This window comes from Chiroxiphia lanceolata, chromosome 6 (assembly GCF_009829145.1).
Source record: "Chiroxiphia lanceolata isolate bChiLan1 chromosome 6, bChiLan1.pri, whole genome shotgun sequence".
In the NCBI taxonomy this organism is placed as follows: domain Eukaryota; kingdom Metazoa; phylum Chordata; class Aves; order Passeriformes; family Pipridae; genus Chiroxiphia; species Chiroxiphia lanceolata.
In genome coordinates this window covers 53,376,256-53,401,050 of record NC_045642.1, presented here as the reverse complement: position 1 = coordinate 53,401,050, position 24,795 = coordinate 53,376,256, and the positions used below count along the sequence as shown (strand labels likewise).

Below are 24,795 nucleotides of genomic sequence, written 5' to 3'. Positions count from 1 at the left end.
ACCAAATATATTTCACTTTACAGAGCTTAACAAGTCAAATCTTTAATAGCTGTATTTTCCTTGTCTTTTTCATGAAAACAGTGCAGTAATCATACAGCTTTCCTAACTGAAATAGAATTATGACTGCAGTTGTCATTGCATGATTGTGACATAAATATACAAGAAGAAACAGTGACTTTTGTAGTGCAAGTACACTGTATGTTTTAAGATAGATGGGGGTTTAGACCTTTAACCTCCACATGTGAATGCAGTTAATTATCCAGCAATAGTAGGGTTCAAGAGGCTTACTGAAAAGGAAATATGAAGTAATTGAAGGAATTTAACCAAGGTTTCTAACATCCCCTTTGGTGTTTGAGACACTAGTTCCCTTTTTAGTTGTCTTCTTAAAAGTTACTATATCTTGATGTAACCTTGACTGGAAACTATTTATAAAGCACTGTTCATTAATTTATTAGGGTCTCACTTAGATGTTCTTTGTTTCTTCAAGCCTGTGCAATATCCTTGAGTCTCTGCAAGTGACTGTCCTTGTTCATTTCCATGCAATTGTCTTTCTGATGCCCAAAGCTGCCATTCTCCTAAAGAAGTGATGGGCATAACACAGTTCAGAAAATGCCCACCCCCTCTGAAATAATAACAACTAAAGAAAACCCACTCTCAAAACATGACTTCTGGTGGCAGCGGAGCAAATTCCTTGACTCTCATTTTTTTTCCATTTGTATCTATCCAGAAGGTCTTTTGGAGTAATTAATAAGGACACTCTGGCTGAAGTCACTCTGATGTGGCCTGCTCAGTCTCTTTCATTGCCACTTGGCAAGGGAAAACTTTCCCTGGCTCATATTAAAAGCATGTCTTCTACAACCACTCAGAATTCAGCGACTTTCTGTTGACCTCTTGTGAAAGAGAGCAGTTCTGTAATGTCCCTGCAGTTTGGGAAAAGCCAGAACCTCTCTATTCCGCACCTCTTTGTCAGGAATTCATCAGAAAACCATTAGCCTAGCAAAGCACTTGAAGACATATTTTTAAGGCAATAATACTGCTCTTACGAATTTATTTAGTACAACATGACCTGTTTGCAGGTGTAGGCTGTCATTATTTGATACCTCACCATTCTTCTTCTCTCTATAGCCTTTTGATAGGCTCTTCTTATGTTTCAGTCCCCTTTTCTTGTCTCAACAGTAGCCACCAGGGATGTGAATGGAAGACTGACTGACCTTGGTCAGTAGCACTGCTTCACATATGGTCTGTGGCTCAGAAATCATATGGGGTCACAGAAGAGGACAGTCTGTAAAATATATCTACCATATAACAAGAAATCAAACTTCCCTGATGTGGGGGCAAGTTGTACTGTTGTGCTAAATAATGACGCAAGCATTAAGAAAGAAAGAAATTCTTGTTGAATAGAGAAAAAAGTCATGAAAATCTACCATCATTTTTTGCTAGTTTAGGGGCAGGATAAAAATAGAGAAATATTTTAGGCCTGTTTATGATCTTGGTTGTTCACTTATAATCTCACTTATAAATAAATAAAGTTTGTAAAAAGCTTTCCTTTTAGACCATTGCAGTAATCATCTGAGTGGCTGTATCTACAGACAGCACACATCAGAGAACTCACAGAAAGAAATTTCCTCGCCTTTGCAGTAACTTTTAAAAAGATTCTAAATGTCAGAGCTCCATACAAGAAAACAATCAGATGCCTGCAATACTCTTTAGCAGTTTCAGAAGTCTAGAAGATATAGAAGTATCTTTTTATAAATACTCAAAAGAAGGCCATAGTCCTCAGTTACAGAGAACTTTGTTACCTGGAGAATCCCTCTCCACTTTACTGTAGCTTTGCTTACTGATTACATGAATAGAAACTAGTGGCAGCTCTTTTCAATATGCTACAAATAGAAATGCTTTAAATAGAAGGAAAGTTCCCTTCTTCTGCCACTCAAGATCTCAGGCAGGGCTTCTCTGGAGGAGACAGACGTGACACTGCCTCTCATATACTTCACTTCTGTTCTATCAACTTTTTTCACTCTCAAATAAGCCAAACAGATATTCTGACCACAAATGGCCAGTTATCCTTTGCCTATAAAAGGAATATGGGGAAGCCTTTTTTTCTTTAAGTGAAGCCTCTATAACGAATGTAATAAGGACCAAACCAATAAGATTCTGTAGCACTTAGACAATAATCAGAAGTGGATGAGAAATGCTACTCTTTTTCTAACTACCTCAACTGCCCTTCAGAGGCTTAGCATAAATGTGTTCATTATAGCACAACTCCATAAGGGAAGATCCATTTTTGCTAATTTCAAGATTCCTGACAACCTGTTTAATACAGTTCGTTCTTCTTTCAATTGTTCTGTCTCTTCAGAAAGGTGTAGTTGAGGGGGGACAATCCTTTCAAAAAAGATTTGTGAACTCTTCTCCCTGTTTGTCAGAAATCTGGAATTTCAATCCCTTCCAATAAATTCTGCCTGGCACTATGGTCCTTCGTGCTTCATTCATTAAAAATAGCAATGCAGCATCATGAATAAATCCTTTGGGATTCCACATTAAATGCAGAGTCTTGCATCCTGGGCTGGTTTACATCTGTGTAGCCCTTTTGATGTCTCTTGGCACACCACTGCAGCTGTCCCTTGTAGTAGGCATTTGAATTGATTAACATGCCTGCTCCTATTTTATTTCCCTCCTGCTCCCTGGGCTTCACCCTTAAAGATTTACTGCATTTTGGAGGGGTGATGCACTCTGTAGATGCTCTGAGGACAACATAATTGATGAATCAAAACCCCCCATGAGAATGTGAGCTTTGAACTTTGCTTTCAAGATTTAAATTCTCTATTTCTCAGCATATGTATAACAGATTGTCAGAGAATAATCTCCTAATAAGATGCCTGTAGATAAACAGGGGAAGAGAGAGGAGCAGTCCTTTAAAATATTGCCCACTGAAATTCAGACAGTAAATCTTCAGTCCAGCAAATAATTAAACACATAAATAGTCACATGAAGTTCACTGGGACTACTCATATACCCAGTTATATGTGTACAAGCATTTGCACTATTGGGATTTAGTAATAAGAATCTAATTAAACAAAAGCAAAACAAAAATGGTTAGCAACCCAAACTGGATTGAGTCACTGTCAGAACTGTGCTACAGTTGTCAACTACTGTATTGCTATTCTGGACTGGAGATATAAATCAAAATTCCTCCTTTCATTAGGTGTGGATTCCAATGTTTTATTTTGCACTATCTAGTGGCATTAACATATTTTAAGAACTATCAAAGAGAAGATTCTTAGGGGATCTATGGTTGCTAGGAAACTGGTACTTCGTCCTGCAAATCTTTCGCACTGCAAAGAGCAAACTGACAATAATCAGGTTTTCCTGCCAGACAGCACTCAAACAACTGAAGTTTATGGCTTATTTTTTTAGAATTGTGATTTAAGCTTAAGTTTGTAGAATAGGAAAATTTAAGGGTTGTTGGATTTCTCCAAGTAGGTATTTTATCTTGTATCTATAATGCACCACTCTTAAATCCTTTTTTAATCAATAATACCTTGGGTGTCTGATATCTAGAAACTTGTTTTCATTCTGCTGACAAGTTTCTGCCAGCACAGAAAGTGCTGAGCTCATTTAAGACAGTTCCAAGGGAAAGTTTTCCATCCCCACCCTTGCCATTTCCATTCCCTTAGACTATCTGCACCCAGAGCAACCTCAAACTAGCACCTTTACCACCTACAGCTTTGGGACATCCCATCTAACAGCTATGGCAATAGCAAGTGCATTGGTCTCCCCAGCACCTAAAGATCTCAGGATATATGCACTCAGTGACAGGAGTGCCACAGTGGAGTTTTTGCCACGTTGATTGCATCTCCTAATTTTAACTTAATTAAAAGAAATATCCCATATCTGCTAAATCAGAGTGATTTTATTACAGTGACTGAAAGGGCGTAATAAGAATTTTGGAAATCAGAAATCACTGAGATTTATAATTTGGTGATCTTTGAAATTCTGCATTCTTTATGACCCAGGAGCTCTGCTAAGCCAAAGAGCACACTATTTTCAATGAAATAACCCTTGTGATGAGAACTGTATATGGGTTTTATGCTCTACTGGATCATTGCCTTTAATACTCTTTAAATAGGTATGCGTTACAAAGGTATTCACCTATGAAGAATAATGCCTATTTTCTCATTCATGGCTTTTCAGTTATTCAGTGTAACATCAGAATATTAAACCTCAATTTGTAGCCCGCTGGAGCCAGGGTTTTCATGGATTTCGATCGTGACACTGTTTAACTGAAAATGCCTTCACTTCTTAATATACACCGGGTCAGAATAGTGTTCTGATCTGATCCTTCACTGTCCTCATCTAACACTACAGCCAAACTCTTTTCTCCTCTTGTAACTGTAAGGGTATTTGAACAAAAGTTCCTGTGGAGACAAAATGGTCATGAGAGAGGAAAAAAGGGCAAAATTCTAGCTGAAGTCACAGTGTAGGTGACTGTCATTCCTTTCAGAAAAGCTACAACTTCCCCCACCTTCTACTTATTCTGTAATGATTCAAACCCAGTCTGTAATTATATTTAAGTACTTTATAATTTCAATCTAAAACCTGACAGTTCCATGCAATTAAATGTCCTGAATGTGGTATTTGTCCCCCACTATGGTAAGATTATATAGTAATAGTAGCAATGAACATGGCTGAATCATTGACAAATTCAGCCTTAACTATCTTCTCTTGCTTGCCTTGACAACTAGACTATTGAATTCCAACAGTATGAAATCTAAAAATAGCACTGTGTGAAGAAAGACTGCAAGCAAAGCCACTAGATAATACAGGCTCAATGCTCCCGTGAAATGTGACACGTGCAAAAGCCAGATGTAATTTTAACAATACAGCTTCCTTTTCGACAAAGGAATCTCCAGAGTCTGATTTAATGTCTCCACAGTAAAGCCTAACAATTCCACATTTTGTGTAGGAGTAAGAACAGACTTCTTTAAACTCTCAGAAAAGAACCCCTGAGAAGAATGCTAATGCACAGTGCAGTGAAAATAAAAAGACCTCTTATGACCCTGTAGCAATTAAGACACCATCCAAGTACAGCATAGAAGTCACCTTATACTTAAAATTATTACAATTACACCAGTGGACTCAGCAATGCTGACACACACCAGTAATATTGTGGCTTTGTAGAAACAAAAATCACTACACATTAGGAAATACTTTACCTTACTTACTAGACAATACCGGAGTGAGTATCTGGCTGGCTCTTAGGCAGGAGTGCAGAGAGGAGCTGGCAAAAGCTTTTCTTACTTTCATACCCCACCTAAAACGTAGTGAAGAAAGAGACAGATTAAGTAGTTAGCAAATTAGCTGGAGGCTTGGGAGAGTAAAGTTCCAGTCTGTTCTACCTCTTAACATCACTGTCTGGCCTTAGGACTGCCTTAAGGAACTCAAGCTTTCTGTAAAATAGATACTTCTATCTTATCTAGCAGATTAATTTTATGGCAATAAATATTCACCACCTTAAGGCTCTCAGTGAGTTCTCTATATAAATACATCTATATATTATATAGATATATATTATGAATATATAATGATACCTCATCATCTCTTCACCTCTAGGTGGATAGCAGAAAACACTATAATTTAACAGAGAAAGACTGAGACATGCTTGTTTTACAGGAGCATAATTTGCTTATATCCTAAGAAAACTGAGAGCAAAAATGCACCAAGAAGGTTTTTCACTGATGTAAAAAGAAAACCAGCATCAACAAACAGCACTTCTAGGAATAGGATCTCCCATATTTATACTTTCCTGGCACATAAGCCAAAGTGGTGACTAGAACAAGTTCATTCGATTCAAGTAACTTTCTAATTCTCTTCTAGTCTGCCGTGGGTTTGGGGAGATTTTTTTTGTCTCATCCATAATATTATTAGGAAGATCCTATTCCTTTGGTAAAGAGAGAGGCTGGTTTGAAGGAGGAAGATCAAAGATCTCCTTAATATTATTCTCTGGCCTCATTCTTTTATTGCTTAAGTAAAGTTCTCTTAAACAATTACAGGCAAAAATCCAAATGGTCTATCATAGGCCATGGCTTTTTATTCACTGGAATAACTGTTGTTCCAGAAATAGATGTAGCACCACTGGCATGACTTTGAAGCCCCTCACACGTTGGTTGGAAGCAGGATGAAAAATAGGGGGAATCAATAAACAGATACTGTTTTCCACCAGTGCTGTGACAGGAGAAGTGAAAGCTTTGAAATTCGCCTTTCTTTTGAAGAAAATATCTGTGATATTGTCTGGGTTTATAGTTGCACCTTGTTTATTTTACTCTTCCCTGTCCACAGACAAGTTCGTAAGTGACAAAAGTCATGAACGCAAATGTCCTAGTTTTAGGAGACTTACTCAACTCCCCAGTGTATGGGTACCAGGGAAGCAATGGTGCCTTAGGAACTGACTCATGTCGAAGGCAGTAAAGCATAGAAAAATTCTGTTTGTGGAAGAAATATTTACGCTGATTTATGTTGTCCTTTATTTGTGGACTCAGAAGACTCAGGAGGGACCATGAAAGGTGTCTAGGCTGTCCTCCTGCCCCAAGGGAAGTTGTATGTAAATTCGTCCAATCTTTATGGGACATCTTACAGTTATTATGGGAAATTCCCTTGGTACAAAACTATCTCTGTGATTAAAATAATCCCCCCAACATTTTCTCCACATTTTTGTCTTCACCTTGAATCCATTATTTCCCATTCAATCCACCCTCAACAGGAAAAATGGTTAATTTTCTTTCTCTTTACAGCCATTCTTGCCCTGTTTGGAAAAAAAAATCTTTACTGATTGCATTCTTAGTTTTGCTAGAAAGTTTTTTGGCTGTCTTAGCATTCCTTGCCTTCCTCTGAACCTTTCTTTTGGAGATGGTGCTGAACACAGGGCACCATGATAAGAAGAATGAAAAGGGAAGTTTTGTTTAACAGAACCCCATATGATTTATCACCTAGATAGATATAGATGTAGTTAAAACATAAAATGCATGTTTTGTAACAAACAGAGTTCTACAAGTGTAGGATGTATGAATTTTGCAGATCTGCTCTCCCTCTCTCTCTCCCACCTTCCGTCCTCAACATTCATGAACAAAACATCTTCATTATGTAGGGACATATGTAGAGGTATAAAGATGCAATCACAGAAATTCATAGGAGCAGCTGTGTTAGAATTCATATGCCATCCTGGGTCATAACAACCCAAGCTTTGGTCCCACTCAGTAGAAAGCCATCCTTAACCAGTCAGGAGTCAGTGCAGCAGGATATTGCAGTTCCTCCTGACTGTCTCAGATATCACTTTATAATCTCTATTGGCAAGCGGGAGCTTTTTTAATGACAAGTTAAATGTAGCTAAATGCTTTAATATCACGTCTGTAATTGCAGTTATGAATGTCTGTATTATAGTCACCCATATATGTATACTGGCAATGTCCAGTCAGTAGTCTTATGTACCAGTTTAAGAGACATGCATTCTGTTTAGTCAACTAGATTGCATTTTCCTCTGGCTCCTCAGTCTCCACTCATGATATTTACAATTACACTGTAGCTGGTGGGGTCACACTAGAGTCATACTAGCTGGAACTGAAGTGTACAGAGGGTCAGTTGGGCAAGCAGTGTGGCTTCACCTCACTATTTTACCCTTTTGTAATGTTGTGGCATCGTATGATGCTGAACAACTGTAAAGAAAACAGTTCATCGATCTGTTTTCACAAGCACTGCTGTGTCTCTGCATCATAAAGGAAACAAAAATACTGTACATATCTGTCTCTATTTCAGTTGGTCAGACTGCCTGGGAACAGCTTTTCTCTTCATATGAGCACTTTGTACAGCTCCCAGCACTGTGGATCCTCATCTTTGCTGATGACTACAAGGATTATTTTAATAAAAACCAAGCTTTTAACCACATTAGTTAAATGAATAGGTTCAAATAATCTGATTAAGAAGAAGTATACTGAACAATTCAAGTGAAGTCTGAACTGTCATTTTAAGGCAGGAAGGGTCCGGTTTTCAATAGTCTTTGTTCAGGTTTCAGTGGATGGTGTGCCAAGTGGCATGGGGAAGAGGTGTAGATTCTTTTGGGACCATTTTTTGAGAGGGACTACTACACTTCATGCTTCTTGAGGATACTGGGTATGACAGAAATCAGCTTGACTCATGGAAACAGCTCCTTAAAAGCAGAACACCTAGTGGTATAAATCAGCAAGACTTGATTTCACTGGAGCTCTGCTAATTTACTCCTGTTAGGATTCTGGCTCTGACACTTTACAGAGTGAAAATGAAGCTAAGGATCCAAAACAATGATCCTAAAATATTAGGAAATAAAACAGTTTGAGAATGCTATGTTTTCCCAGCCATGTAAAAGAGAAGTAGGTAACAGTTTCAATTTAATTTGTGGTTATTTGACACACATTCAGACATGCAGTATGTGCCACAGAGGATTTAAACGTCTATTCTGAGAAAAATTTCCAGTATTTCTTTTTATCTTATTTCTGTTGTGATTATTCCTTAGTCTCTTTCTGCCAAAATTTCAATGAAGTTGGAACTTACAAATTATTTTTAATACACTAGTTCTGAAAAGGTCTTCAACAATACAGACAGAAAAATAAAAATGATGGAAGACTTATTGTATGTTGAATGTCAAACAGAAGTTCAGGATGACTTGGACGTTGCCCAGTTATTAAAGGGATTTCCTGCCTCATCCTTCAGTAAGAATGATTGTGAACAGGGAATAATTGGAGGATATCTGAGTAAGGATGAGGAGGGTTTAACAGAAATCTTCTGTTAACAGAAACCATAATTAAGGCAGATTCAAACTAAGACTCTTCACTCTGGTGATATCAAGAATCCTGTGGTAATCCCCAGCCAAAAATCCTGATCAATTGACACATGAAAGAGCAAGCTCAGAAGCAAAGCTTTTCACTGTGTGAGATGGTACAAATATATTCTAAGTGGTAAGGAGAAAATGTAACATGAAGTGGAGCGAAGGCTTCATGGTCAAGCAAGCTGAGCAATCAAGGATGCAGAGAAGTGGCATAAAACACAAATGTTTTAGCACAAGTAACTTTTTTTTAAGAGAAGCAATTTCATACTCAAGGATCAAGTTCTGATCTATCTAGATTTGCATGAAGCAGTTCATAAAGTGCTCAGTTGAGAATTACTGTCTAAAATGTATAAAATGGAGAGTAATTCAAGATTATTAACCTGAATGAAAACTGTAGGTAGAACAAAAAAATAATATGTTAAAAAGGAAGTCTGTCAGGTTGGGAAGGGGTTATTGGAACTTAGGAAGAGGGTTTTAGACATACATTGTTGCAAATACTTGCTAGCAACTTTGAGTCAATAAAGAGGTTTGCATAAATAATGAAGGTATTCCGAGGCTCAGTGTTCACCAATTCCAAGGCATTGCCAACAACTTGGAAGCTCATGTAAGAACTGCTGTATTTATAAGCAGAGTAATGGAAACTGATTTTTAGTTTAAAACAAAGCCATCCACATAAAGATTTCATGTTATGGAGCTCATCACTTGGCAGCAGCAGAGAAAGAGAGATCTGGTTGTACTGTTAGACTGTAAAATAGTTATGAGCCTCCAGTATGAGAGAACCACAAGGAATCTGAGACAAGCCTAAGATGTACTGCAGATTGTTTTCTTTAGAGTCGCTGAAGCATTCACATTATTATACAAGGTACTGCCAAGGTGGTTTGTACATGATATAGACTCTGATCACCCACTTTCAAATCAGATTTAAGGTAATTTTGGAACAGATCCAGAGAACGGATACTGAAATGACTAGGGGAAAGGAGTATGATCTTCTAAGAGCAATCAAAGAAACACATCTTATTTTCCTTCTCAAATAAAACATCTCTTCATAAATACATATGGTCATGTAAAAATAAGGTGGGAGTGATGAGCTTTAAACATAAAATTGGTACAACATCAAACAGACAACTGGTCATACAAAATTTAACATGGTTAAAATCACTCTCTCATTTCAATCACCTTAGTAGTGTTCAGAAAAACATAGGGAAAAAAAATCCAGCTGTTTCAAGATGGATCCCAGCAGCCTTATGGACATTGCATGACAAAGTAGTGATGCTCTGGTACAGTGTGAAAATTTTGGGTGTTGAACTTAGACATCAGCTCTAAGAATTAAAAAGACAATTTCTATATTTCTTTACTGAGTTAGGTCCATTTATTCCATATCTTTGCTGTATGCAGTTAGACCCAAGCATCTGAGTTTTTATTTATCATTTAATTTTGCTGCAGAGGATTTATTCTTTCACCCTAGGAAACATCAAAAGTTTCCCCAGATAGGGAGGGAATACTGGGAACGTGCAATGGTGGTGTTGAGAGATTTGGGGTGACCTACTTGTTGTTACTTATGCCTAAACTGGTTGACTAATGCTTTTCCTCATGTCAGACATGCAAAACCCACACAGCTGAATGAAACCCTCCCATTCTTTCTAATATATGTGGTGTTCCTCTTCCCAAGGGAAAATGTCCAATGGTCCCAATGAGTTTAGGTTGTTAGTCTTGGCATCTTCTGCCTTCTTCCCTCAGTGTTAAGCTTCTTCACCTTTAATATATTGACTGTCTTTAGATGGTCTGAGAAGAGTGGAGGTGCTTTATGGCCCATGGTGTGGAGATACACTTGGAGGACGTGCTTTCTGAAAAAGATATCTAATACAGTATATATCTATTAGAGTGGCAACTGTGGAGACTTGGACTCAATTTTCTATGTATCTCCATGACAATTTCAGGCAAGAGTTTTATAGAGAGATTCTTCTTTTTTTGTAAACATCTATCAGATACCCTCAGTACATGAAGCCAAATCAAATGCAGGAGGACATTTCCTCCAGTTTTATTAAAGTTTCTATAGATTAAATTTTAGTCTTTCTTCTGTCAGTGCTTGTGATACCTTAAAACCTATAAAAGAAATCTCTAAAAATTGACTGAGAGTCTAATTAAAGATTGATCCTATCAAATTATATAGTTTGTAATTTTTATTAAATTAAATCTTTAACTCTTGTACTCTATAGGAAAAGAAAGGAAAAGGGCCACAGCAGTTCCTATCAATAAAACTTTAGTACAACTGCAAGCACAAAAGAAATGTTGAAGTAATACAGTTGGATTGAAAACATGTGGCAGTTTATAAATATGCCAGAAATCCAGATGACTTTAGTTGTGAGTGAACTCTAATTTACAGCTTTCTCCACCACAGAAATAAAAGTAACTTCCACAATAATAAAGTCTGAGTAAAAACAGACTGAATGAGTAACTTCCTGCTACTCTTTCTTTTCTTGTACATTTGGTAGCAACAAGCCAACATCCCAATCCAAAGTCCACTGAACACAATGGGAAGAATTGGTGAGCACTGAGCCAGGCTCTGGATCTTGTCCCTCCCTCTAAAACTACATAGCTCTTTCCAAAAAGTAATAATTAAAATTAAAAATTCACCTCCAGGGTACCCCTCTTTTTTCACACATACATTAGGAAGATGCAAAAGGATGAAAAATTACATCAAGATCTTAGGGGAAGGAAATTTCCTTAGACATCTGGAAGATCTGAAATCTCATGATTGCTTGTCCCTCAGAAAGTGATCATACAGGAGAGGAAATAAAACATAAAAACAATTTAAACTGAATAGAATGATAGATAGACCATCAGCATGACTTTTTATTTTGTTTAAAAAGGTTTTTGTTCAATAATCAATACTATAGACATTGATCATATAACAAAAATATCAAAGAACATATATAATGCTATATAAAATTTTATGTATGTCAGTGACTAAGAACATTCTGCCATCATCTTGAAGTTGCTTGACTCATTAATGAAACATGGAAAGAAAAAATTAGGGGATCACGGTATTCTTCATTCACGCTGTTGACTTGAAAACAACTTAGGTTGTCATGCTGTCTGAAAAACAATAACTATATTCTAAAGGGGAAAAAAGCCACAGTTAGATTTCCTAGGGTTTCCATTAACAGCATCCTTGCTTTCATCCAAGCCAGCCAATGACTTTGTTCTCAAAGAATATAAAAAAATATCAACTTGAAATCTAGAATAAGTGGAGGGGGGGATTATATTAAAAAAAAATAAATAGCTGTTTGGTTTTTTTTAATATCTGCTACAAAATGGACTTTTAAATGTTCAGCACTTCCAGAAAACGAGAGTCTTGGCAGTTCAGTTGTTTTACGTCTGCTTCCTTCAAAAACTTGAAAAAACATCAGGTCTCTACCAGTACTTTTAAGTATTGCCCAAAAGTCCTTCCAGGCAAAGTTGCCACACCAAGTATTTCTGTAAAAAGTAAAATCTTCAAACCAGTCTCAGTATTTTAAGTAAGAGACTGTATATGAAAATGTAGGCCAAGCTTTTTGTTAAAAGCAAAAATTGTTATTTTTAGGCTGATTAAATAAATTCTTTAGTCACACTGCATTGATATAATTTAAAAATAAAAAAAAACCAGGTAAATAAGTCACACCTGATATTTTTGCAATTAAAGGTAGTTACTGCTTTAATTTTAAATATTTCATTAAAAAAATCACACAGCTTCAATCACTGCTCAGTTTAGGCATCAAGAGTTACTTGAAATGAATCAACACACTATCAAGCAGCAATTTATGAATGACATAACATTAAGGACATTCTTACACCAACCTTTACTTCACTCTTCCTGCTTGAAATATGTCCCACAAGACTTTCAGGAAAAGATTGGTTCTAAAAGTGGCCATTTCAGAGCTGTTTAGAATATAGTTTAAGATCAATTTAGTAGGATATTTCAGACTTCATAGAGAGCAGTGGGAGGATGATGTAACCTCTAAACTTCCACAGGCTAAATCAATGGCAGGGATCTGGCTAGGAAAAGCAATTTTGCCTTAGTAAAAATGTCACCTTGTGGCAACAGAGCTGTTTTAGAAAACCACAGACTTTTAAAATAGTTGTGAGTTGCTAAGGCTTTTTTGGGCGAAAAAAAAAAACAAAATAAAAATAAAAAAGGGAGAAGAGGAAGGAAAGGAAGAAAAAGAAGAAAAAAGAAAAGACAAATAAAAGGGATAAAAAAGGACCTTCCTAAGGAACTCTGAGAAAATAAACTGCTTGGAATTAAAGCTATATTTCTACAGATGCTCCTATCTTTGCTTTCTCTGTTTCTAGTTTCTCTATGCTCATTTGACTCTAGCCTGAGAGGTAGGGCATTCCCCTGAAGAACACACAAACTCTAGTCCTATTGTGCTCCTATTTATTTACTAGAAGTGGGTCCCCATCAAAAGATGTAACAGAGCAGTTACATTGCAGTGCTGCAACCCAGAAAGGCCTCTGACCTGAGTCAGAGCATTCTTCTTGAGGAGGATTGATATGAACCCATTGCTGCCACAACAGAGAGAAGCCATCTCTTTACTTCACAGACTGTCAAGGAAAGGCTGAGGAGAACATCCTTGCTGGTCCAAAAGAAAATTAACCCTGTTACATGAAACAGGCAGTTTTTACTGTGAGGAGGTAAAAAACCAGCCCTACCAGGAAAAAAAAAAAATAATTGCAGCTTGGTTTAGGTTTCTTGTTTGTTTTGGTGTTAGACATTTGCTGTGGTTTTTTTTTGCCCACTAATTTCCTGTCAGGATTGGCAGCCAATGACTCACCTGCATTCACAGATGAGTATCACCAGAACATCAATCTACAGCTTCTCTTCTCCATCTTTTACTTTAATCACAGAAAGCAACCCCCACACTGACCCCATGAGTGCAGCAATATTCAAGCACTAGATAAATGCAAGGCCAGGTAGCTTCCCCTTATGTCTGCAGATATTGCCACAACAGAAGTTCTGAAATCAGATATTCTAAATACCCTGCCTTCTTGGGCGACTCCTAGAGTTCAAGGCAAAGCAACAGTAAGTAGCCCTGAAGAAAACTATGTCCAATCTCCCCAAAATGACAGCAACATGATGATTAGGACAGTTTATGAAAGTCCATCTCTGGAGAGCCAAACTGGCAAGTTCATGGGGTCTGCCAGTAGCTTCTCACACCTGGGGAGAAAGCCTGAGTGGTTCATTTTCTGATCAGTAATGTTGAAACTATTTCCTGCATACCACTGAATATGCATGGATTCAATGGATAGATATAAATAAGAGAAAGAAATTATGGGTGCCTAGGTTAGATTTTTAACCTCAAAATCTGAGATTTATCACAGGCAACCTTGTGATTCCAACAGACATTACAAGGACCATGTAAACATGTATTACATATGTTACTAGAAACTGAGGAGGGGTTTTCCTGCAGCTGGTTTCCTATGTATCGAGTTATGGTGAATACCTAAAGTCTTTAATGTTTGTCATCAGAAATTACCATGCAAACACCAGCCTGACTGATAGCTTATCTAGTGAGCAAATCAAAAGTAAATGAGAAAGAGGGAAGACCTGTGACCCAATGAAGTACCAACAATTTGTCACTTGGGATGTTTTAGTAGGCAGTTTGACAAATTTCCTGTTGGTTAACTGATTAAATTTACATTTCTCTATTTTTAATCTTTAATTTATTTCATACTCAGATATGACTGTTAGCCATTAATCAATAAGGTTTAAAGTGTTCATGATTAATGGCCAATGCTCTCAGTATAAATAAGAGATTCTGTGATGCTGGGATTTATCTGGCTCTGGAGATTGCAGGATTGCTCGAGTGCTCATTCCTTAGTTACAGTGAAGCGGGACTGGGAGGATTGATGAGATTTTGTGCCAGTGTTGTGCTAAAATGAAATGGAAGCAGCTATTAAGGATCTGTGCAAGATAATGATGAAAAAGAAGCCAAGGGGTTAACAAGACTATGCTTTTGATATAAGTAATGTCAGAGAGATTAATGAGTCTCCGTGCTATAGATAAGTAGGGATTTACAGCATCTGTACGGCAAAAAGAAACCAGGCAGATTAATGCAATGACCACCCACGGCTGTGCCGGGTCTGTGGAGGTGCAAGGAGAGCCTCTCTCTCTATGGGAGAGCCGAGCCGCGGGCAAAGGGTTAACGGGAGCCTGGCGCGGCGGGGCAGGGACCGGAGGAGGTACCGGGGCTGGGATCTCCAGCGCGGGTCAGCAGCAGCGAAAGGGTTAACGAAACGCTTCCACGCATTGAGATGCTAATTGTCAAGATAGTGTATTACTTGGGGAAAGTAATTTGATTACTCGAAACTCCCACTAAGGAGGCAAGCTTGTGTCCTTCCATCTGTCGGGCTCTGTGAAAGATGATGAATTGAGCTCCAAATTCACGTGTGATGAAGTCACTGTCGTTCCCCGCCAGCCCAGCCCGCTGCCATGCCCACCGCGCAGAGGGTAGCACCGCATTTCAACTTTCCCTCGGAAACCCAGGAGGCACAGTAACCTGTTACTTGCTGCTGCTTGCTTCTTCTTTTTTTTTTTTTTTTTTCCCTCCCCGTTTTCTGCCTCAGCGCTACAACTGAGTCATTCCGGTGCCCATGGCTCGTGGGTATACAGGGCTCCCACCGCGCGCGGCTCTATTCCCCACTTCAGCTGTCAGTGTTATTTTCGGCTAATGCAGATGTGGGGCTCGCTTGCCGGCGCTTTGTAGCCACTTGTCGAGAACCATTGGGAAAGCCTTAACTATGCATAAATCTGCAGAGTGAATGTTTTCTTTCATTCACTTGCTCCTATTATTTGATTTCTTGTAGGCCTCTGCAGCAGAAATGGAGAAAATAAGGTAAGTGAGACAGTTTATTTACATCTCATTATAGAGAAGAAATGTTCTGTTGCACAATGCACGAAACAGGCTCTTGGAAAATATTTTGCTTAATATGATCAGAGTAAAATACTGGATTGCATGATGATGCAAGGCAAGCTGTGCTATAGAGACAAAAGAAAAGGAATGTGATTGTTCTAGTAAATCTGTTTCGCAGGGATGTCAATTCAGAAAGGATGCTTTACTCACAAACATGTTTTATTGCCAGATGCAGAGCATATTTGATTATATAAATGTTGTAGCCACTTGTCCATTTACTGCAAGAGCTTGCCATTCTATTTAATGAGGAAAGTGGATCAATAATTCATGAAAAAGCTGAAGAAAATATAGGCTTGACTTCAAAGCATCTAATTACTGTGGTTTGTTTCAATATAACACTGTAACACTGGTGTTCGATTTTTGTTTTATATTGTATACCAGCCAGATAAATCTTGTCTCCTCTGTGTTTAAAATGTTGTCATACTGTACCAGTTTCTCAGCGCATCTCCCTGCTTTAAGCAAAAGGAGATGGGTTTTATAACATAAGTTTTCCATCTCATGTCCTAGTGCAAGTCTGCTTTGGGGGATATTGCTTTTGTGTATGTTGTTGAGAAAGAAAAAGAAAGAAGAAAGCATTCTAGCCCTTTTTAATAAATAAATTCAAAATTACTAAAATCTTGTCTATTAACACATTTTCAAAGTGATAGGTAAGAGCTGAACTTTTTACTATCCTTTCAATACTTTTTGGAACTTATTTTCTTAATCCAAACCACTGGCTACGATCTTATTTGTTTTTATTGAGCAAGCCCTAATTCCTTCTCTGAACCTGGTAACTCTGGTTAGTGTCAACTGTTGTCCAAGAACAACTTTTTGGTTTCCTTCGGTCTGGAATGGCTATCCTGAGCTATTAGAAATGCAGAAAAGTTCTAGAATTCTAGAAACACTTGGGGAAGAAGTGGCAAATGCAAAAGGACAGAAATTTGACCAAGTGTTCCATGAATTCTGGGCTGGAAACAGAATCCTGTCTTTCTTTTGAGTAAAAGGAGATTAAATCTCTTACAGTGGACTTGAAGAAGTCGGAAAGTTTATAATAGAATATATATATTTTAAAGCACTTCGGTTGAACATATTTTATAGTGTCTCATGACAATGAAAGTTCTGAAAGAAAAACACTGTGCAACATATTATGGATTTGCATGTATATAAGCACTATAATGTTAAAGCTGTGAGTTTTTCCTGAGTAATGCCTGAGAAAGTGCCTCAGTGCATGGACCTGTGTTTAGTAAAAACTCCAAAAAGACCACCTATGGTATATGCACATTCATGTCATGAATAACTCTCTTAGAAGATGCAAACAAATATATATATTTACATGTTTGCTTGATAAGCAGGTGTGCACAAATGCAATACAGTACTTGTAATACTTTCCTGAGCATACTTTGGCCTCTGCTTTTAATAGACAGGCTCTTGCTACATTTGCAATAATGGGCTGCACAGCTCAGGAGAACAAGTGGAATGTGTTGAAAGAAAAAGAAAGAATTTGCTTTGACGAGAATAAATATCCATAAAATTCCATTTTCCTAGCACTGTAATTTTGCAGCTGTCAGCCATACAACAGTCATTATCTCAGTATTCCTTGAGTACTACATAGATGGAAAAGCCCATACTGCCCCACTGAAGGAAATAGGAGCTTAGCTTGTAACTCCAAAAAGAGAAAGATCAGGCTCTCTCAGGAGTTTGTTAAAGAAATTTTCTGTTAACAGTTCTTAAGTGCAGAAGTTAATTCTGACAGATGTTTGTCCCCATCACCCAAGCAGATGCAAAGCCAGTGCAAGGATTCTCTGTGCTCCTGGGTAGAACAGAGAGCTGGGCAGGGAGAGATCTGGCAGGACCCAGGGAAGAAGCTGCACTGCTCCATCCCAAACTTTTCCAGGCTCCCTGTCTACAGTCATTCTCTTGGATGCAAACTAAAAGAATCCTCAGCAGTTTAAGGAAACTATCTGGAGTCATTGTTTTAAATAGCTGGTGAACTTACAGCCATGAGAGAATTAGATTTTTTTCTAAATTTATCCAAGTCTGGCACCCAGGTAAAAGCCAAACTATCCTGTGTTTTAACCACAGGTCATGAAGAGAGATAATCTAAAGCTTGGAAAAGAAAGAAAGAAAAAAAGAGAAAAATGGCAGGCTGGGAGGAAAGAAGTTGTTTGTTGTTTTTTTGGGGTTTTTTTTGCTACATGTAGAAACCAGTGTAACATAATTGAAAAAGCCATTCCTACATAATACTTGAGTTTGTTCTGCCCTGTCTCCTGTGCCCAACTCTTTCCTCACTCTAGTTTTGCTAACAGCTGAGGATATGCCATCCCATATCACCTGGGATGATGTTCGCCCAAGGACTAGAGGGTGAGCCCACATCAGTTGTGGAGCTGGGGTGCACTGAGGGTACAAGGCTCATGTGAAAGAGGGAGGAGAAGGGGATCTGGAATGAGCAAAAAGGAAACAAACCAAAGCCTTGTTATGAGAAGAGGAGCAAGGTGGATAACCACAGAACAGTGCAGCCAGGTTGAAAAACCTCAGGGTTAGAGAAATATAGGTTTGCATTCCACAGTGCAGTTCAAGAGAAGAAAGTCTTTTAAATATGAAGAATAGGCACATAGAATCACACTTTTCAGAGATGCTGCTGACTGTCCTTGGGAGGCCACAGAGCCAAATATATTAAGAAGGCAGCACTGGAAGTCTTTGGGCACTTTGCACATTCTCCAACCCAGGAGAATGGGGATGCATCTGAGACATCCCCAAGGACTGGGTGGCCAGGCCCATTCAGAGAGAGGGGCAAATGCAGCAGCCTGAAAAATTGATCCACTGGTGACCCATGCTTTCTTCAGCCATAAAATTCACTGAGCCAGGGCAGCACAACTAATACATCCCTTAGTGTGACATTCCTTCACTGAGAATCCAGCCAGAAAGATGCAATTCGTCTCACGTAACACAGTAATAATTCCTCTTGCAGACCAAGGAGCTGCTACAACCTGCAATGTCACATGCTGCCCTTTTCAGCAGGGGCTTGCTGTGACAACGTTATGTGTGGAAGGAGCAGTAGGAAACAGAGGTGGGAGGTTATCAGTATTTAGCCTGACAGAGGGACAACTTCCTCTAGAAATGGAAACATGCTATTTTATGCTAAAACTTTGACTAGAAGAATCAGTTACTGCAATGAAGTCTTCTCACTGTGGATGATTCTTAGAAGTATATAGTGTTTATTACATCTCGAGGTACCAATACATTAGGCAGAAGTAAGGCTAACTACTAATCACAAACCTCTTTAGGATCTGCATTTTTGTAGATTGGCTGTATATGGTTATACAGTCACTTTAAACATTAATTACTTCTGACTCCAACCTTTTAAATACAGTTTTTTTGGATCTGGTTCTTTTTTCATGCCTATAAATAAGGACTGAAAATCTTGGTTAATTAAAGTGAATTTCAAATATACCTATACTATCTTATTTTGTCTCAGTAATGTGCTATCTTTGGTGCATATATGCAGGAGAAGCACATACCTTCCAAGTCTGAGGCTTTGTAGATCTCTGTGGCTGGCATACAAAATTACGAGTCCTCTGGAAACTGCTCCCTTAAGTCAGATTGAATCCATAGCATGGCTAGATGTGCAAATGAAAGACCAGTTCCACTGCAACTCTGGTAAAAACTCCTGGCAGCTTTTTCTTTGTTTCCATTTCATCCTGCTTGAAATAGAGGTTATAATATTCAACCTTTCAAGTGAAGATAATGTAAGATTTGGCAGAAGAGACCTCTACATATATTTTGTACAAAAATATTGACCAGAGTCAATACTGGAGAGTATCTCACTCCACAGGAAATACCACTTAAGGAGGCAGATATTGTTCAGTAGAAGCTTTTTCTTCTTTAAAGACACTCCTAAAATTTCAGTGACAATTCAGAAACTCTATAAATCAATATTCTTAGTTCTAAGCTTTCAAGACCCACAGTAGGCTGACCTGTACTCAAAACAGGACACATCATCACCATCAATTGCCAGGCTCATGACGCCTGTAAGGACACCGGCTTTTTACTTCGCGGTGTAATCATGGTATTTCCCAGCTGAGGATTACTTTGTTTTGGTAGCATCAGTAGGGGCACTTTACTAATCATCCAGGGATCTCCAATAAAAGTGACCTATGTCTCAAGGAACCTGCAAGGCAACATCTTCATTTCACTGTAGTCCTTGTCTCAGAACATATGAAAGCGAAATGATTTGTTTTGCACACACAGCTGGTAGTAAGTCAGCAGCTTGATCCAAGTCTCTTGAATTCTCAGACTTGGACTTTTCTCAAGCAAGTTTGAGTTCATCTGTGGTAAGAAAAGAATATCGGTTTCTTCAAAAGGAACATCAGAGGCACGTGCAGTTCTAGCATAGTTTACTGATAATTTGAATACCTTCCTAAATGCCCACCTGATCATGCTGCCTTCCTTGTACTTGGTATAAATATAGCCCTCTTCATATGTTAATGAACACACTGCAATTTCCTGCCATCCCCACCTTGTCCTTATTCCTCTCTCAGCCTGTATTTACATTAATTTTACCACGTACTTGAACACAAGGGGAGGATTTTTTTCCCCAGAAAGTTAACCAACAAACATGGTTTACTTTACCCTAGGTCTGGTCTTCACATCCACAGCTGATATGCTGGGAGCCACTGCCTTGTACAGAAGCAAAGTGCCACAGGACAGCAGCAGGGCTGCGCGAGAAGCAGCTCCACCATCTGCTCAGCAGTGTCTTCGGGCTCTAGTTGATGCTGGGATGTGAAACCCCAGCTGAGGACACAAGCAAAGAGATGGAATAGGGCAAGCTCAGAAGAAATACAGCATAGGGAAATGCTAGTGTAAAAGGGCCATGAGCTTGGGGTCACTGGAGGTTGCGGTAAAACGCCACCGAGCTGGGCGAATTTGGGGTCCATTTTGAAAGAGGGAGAAGAAAAGGAAAAATATAAGAGAGCTACCTAACGTATACTCAAACAGGTGAAACAGGTTTTCATTTTTTCTTTGTTTTGCAAGCTGTTTTCATCTGCCAGGCAGTCCCAGCAGCAGTGACAGCCCTGCAGTGTTGTTTTCAGCACATCTGGTTTGTTCACGCTGCCATCCAAGGTGTGACTGCAGCTAAGTCACACATTTGTCTCTCTGCCCAAGATTATAATTTTAAGTTTGGTGATTGTCAAACATAGCAATGGGAGCAATGGATACATATGGATATATTCACAGCCCCCAGGGGAACTATATCCCTGGAACTAGGATCAGTTGAGGCACAGAGCCATGGTGATCTACCTATACTAGCACCTCTGGGAATTTTGTTAAGGCTGTCAGGGGCACAGTATACTTCTGCAGCCCATCACACATAATTTCCACTATTACTATTACCTGTGCTGGTCAGTGAATCCAGCACTACTGCAGCTGAGGCAGGAGGGTTACTGCTATATTGACATACAATGCCGTGTCCGGAGCTGCTGTCTGCTGCTTGGAAGATGATCTAAAAGGTAGTGATGTCAGTATGGAAGGAACCATCTCCAGTCACCTGATGTAACAAGTGTTGTGTTACGGTACCTTTTGGTTCTAGATAGATACTGAATGGAGCAAAAGCATCCAGCAAACAAGAGATGTGACACGAGCAGAGGGCAGAACAGATTCAAGTTGAATGAAACCAGGTATAGCTGTGTAAAGTGGCCTGCAGGGACAAGTGGGAGATGAGCAAACAGCTGAGGAGACCAAGGAAATAGGTAGGAGGAGATGAGCCATGCCATCAACCAGGAGCTGCAGTGAGTCATGGGGAAGAGGCTGGACCTAAGCAATACCAAGCTTACAAATAATGTTCTGCCTACCCCTTTCTTGCAAGGTAAAATGCATCACTGAGCAATACTATGAGCTCCTCATGAAAAAAAACAATGAGGGAAAAAAAAAAAGAGAGAAAAAAGAGGCATTTTGGACAAATAATTAAGAAAAAATAAATCAAAAAGTCCATTTCTTATAGTGTTTGGATTGGTTCAGAACTTTGTACCATAGGGAGTAGAGCTGTTTCTTTTTCTGTTCTTGGGTTCTCCCCCTCCCACCCCCAAAGACACAATGATCCATGATGCTAAGAAAATTCAAAGGTGGGAAAATTGGATGCATCCCCTTTACTGCTAACAGTGAGTAGGCTTCAGTTTATGTAAGCATTTTGACCAAAGCTACAGGGGGATATGTGCCAAACACTGAAAGCAGCAACTTACAAAGCAAACAGTGGCAGTGACTGCAGCAGTAACAAAACAATCTTATAAACTGAAGAGTACTAAGTGCCACACTACAAACCCCAAATGGTTCAAGAGCAGTACAGTTTGTGAACTACACTTGGGTGTGTTCTGTGGTGAAATCAAATAGAATTTGAACCCTTGCTGCTGCTACAGCTCACAGACTGATGAAGGAAGGAGATACCTTGGCTGCAACACTCTATTACAGGCTTTTGCAATTTCCAGCTCTGCTGCTGCTGGCCTGGCTTAGGCAATTTAATTTACCAATCAATTCTTGATTTACACACAAGTGATTTTAGAATGCATTCAAATAAAAACTGTTATCACCACATTTGATTCAGTGTTCTTTAAAAATCAAAAGCATCCAAAGTATAACAAAACTATTAAGCTTTTCACATTAAAAAAAATTGAAAAGGCTGAATTGTCTTAATGTTTTAGTGATGACCTAAAGCCAGCTTAGCATGAAGTACAATGTGCTGAAAAATAGGCAGTAGATAGTGAGCTATAATCATGCTTTTTGGAATTCATGAGTATGAGGGTTGTATAATTCACAGAGCCCTCCGGCAGGATAGCAGGATCAAAAGTGCCTGTATCACAAAATATTCTGAGTTGGAAGGGACACACAAGGATCTGCAAGTCCAGCTTCTAAGTGAATGGCCCCTCCAGGGACTGAACCCACAACCTTGGCATTATTAGCGCTGGGCTCTAACCAACTGTGCTGTGTCCTGGGGCCTCTGTATTTCCTTGATAGATTTCTCTCATATGTGTGACCATCCTACTGCTCGTGTGAACTGCACAACTCTTGTTATTCAGCTCTTCCTGGAGCAACAAGATCTACCTCACTAGACATTACACAGTCACTGCTCGCTTCTTGGTCTGTAGTAATGTTTGTACTGGGATAAAAGAGCCTGCATATCGCATGCAGTTATATTCCCTCTTAAAGCATGACTTTCTTTACATATATATTTGCTAAGCTCTGAAAAGCACTGACAAATCTAGTTGTCATCCTAGACTTGCCCAACTGTCACCATGTCAGCAAAACCATAACTGAGAACTTGCATGCAAGAGAGCATACACACACCTCACGCGGCAGACTTGCATTTAGGAGGGCAAACAGTGTTTGAGAAGAATGTTGTTGGCAAAGCAGTGGTTAACTGACTCACATGACATATTAGGACTGTACTCACATGACTGCACAAATGCTATTTCAGCTGCTCAGAGCAAAATGCAAATTTCTACCACCTCACCTTGATTTTTTCCCATCTTTAAAAAAAGGAGGAGAAAGAGGAGGAAGGTGTCCTAGAAGACAAGAGGAGCTTCAAACTTTTTCAGGAAACCACTGAGCTCTTCAGAGAGTCCCTGCTGTTCTATAAAGACCCTCATGTTCACCAGAAACTGTCATGACTCAACAGTTCCAAATTGCTGCCCTCTGCTCGACAAGACCAGTTTCATATCCATGTCAGAGCAAAGGGCCTTAACTCTGAAGTTTCCACACAAAGCAGGTCAAGCAAATGAGCTCATTTTATGTTTCTGTTAGCTGTAGCTGCCATTTAGACAAAAGGATTGGTTTAAGGAACTGCTCTATTTTTAAGGCATTCCAAGAGCTATAGTGGACTTCCCAGCAATGAATGGCAACTTAATCTTTTCCCTTGACATCCCCCAAGAACTCATTCTTGCAACAGGTAATTTGAAGAGATAAGCAATCAACACTCCTCTTTTCTGTGCTTTTCTTTTTAAAAAGTGTTAAATCTTTCTGTTGTTATTTAACTCAGGGATGCTGGCTTAACAAAGGTATTGCACAAATTAACACGATATTCAATGCTTCACCTGTGTGGAGTAGTCTACTGATAAAAAAAGAAATTGTCTATATATCTGTGTAATTGATCTCACTGCCAAGAAGTCCTACAGACGTAGGTACTTGGAATTACATTTAAGTAGCACTAAATGCTACTTAAAATCATGGCACATGACTTTAGCTAAGTTTGTAACTTGCCCTTTGAGATATTATTTCCTCCTGTTATGAATCCTATCTCTGTCCTGTAACAAGGAAATAGTATTTCCAGGGAGTTAGTCAGAAACAGTCCAGACCAAGGTGTACCCAGTACATTCCAAGATTTAAAGCAGATCTATGAGTGGATGAAAAATAAATATTTTGCAGCTCTGCCCAATATTCTTAACAATTCAGTGGGGAATTATTAACAAGGTACATTCACAGACAGAGTCACATCCTTAATGATGAGGCAAGTGCTGCCTTCTACATGGAAATAGAGATTTGTAGACTGCATACAAACTATCTACAGCACGGAAACAGTTCTGTTTGAATTAAAAATAAATTGTATACTTATTTTTTACTCTCAGCTTTTGAACAGAAATGATGCTTTTATTTGTATTTGCATTCTGAATTAGATTGATAAGAGACCAACAAATAAAGAGGGAAAGATTGAGTCAAATACTCTGAAGACTGGATAAAAATGAGAACGACAGCAAACTAGCCCAAAGCAATGCAAGTAAAGTGATGAAAGACAGAACAGCAATAATATTTAAGCAATTACTTGGAAAGCAATAGCACAGCTGAACACACAGAAAGTTTTGATTGTCCCAGTCACAAAAAACATAGAAAGAAGTTTTTACTGAAGGCCCAAATGGGCCTTCAGTCCTACTCCTTTCAGTGCTGAATTCATAGATAGGCTTTTGGTAAAAGTGGTGCGTGACTGGCCTGGCTTATTTTTGTCCAAACCTGCACAGCAGCTGGTCCTAG

General features: G+C 38.8%; 1 protein-coding gene across 5 annotated transcripts in view; it reads left to right on the top strand.

Annotated features, from left to right (window-relative positions):
* The window catches only part of BEGAIN (brain enriched guanylate kinase associated), a 161,263-nt gene that overhangs the window by 30,668 nt on the left and 105,800 nt on the right, over positions 1-24,795 (top strand). For 4 of the 5 annotated variants that reach the window (XM_032691961.1, XM_032691959.1, XM_032691956.1 and 1 more), the window contains one exon: positions 15,698-15,726. In XM_032691961.1, the coding sequence (XP_032547852.1) occupies positions 15,698-15,726 (29 nt within the window). Of the gene's footprint in view, positions 1-15,112; positions 15,342-15,697; positions 15,727-24,795 lie in introns of those variants that run through there. The other variant, XM_032691958.1, reaches the window with a different exon arrangement.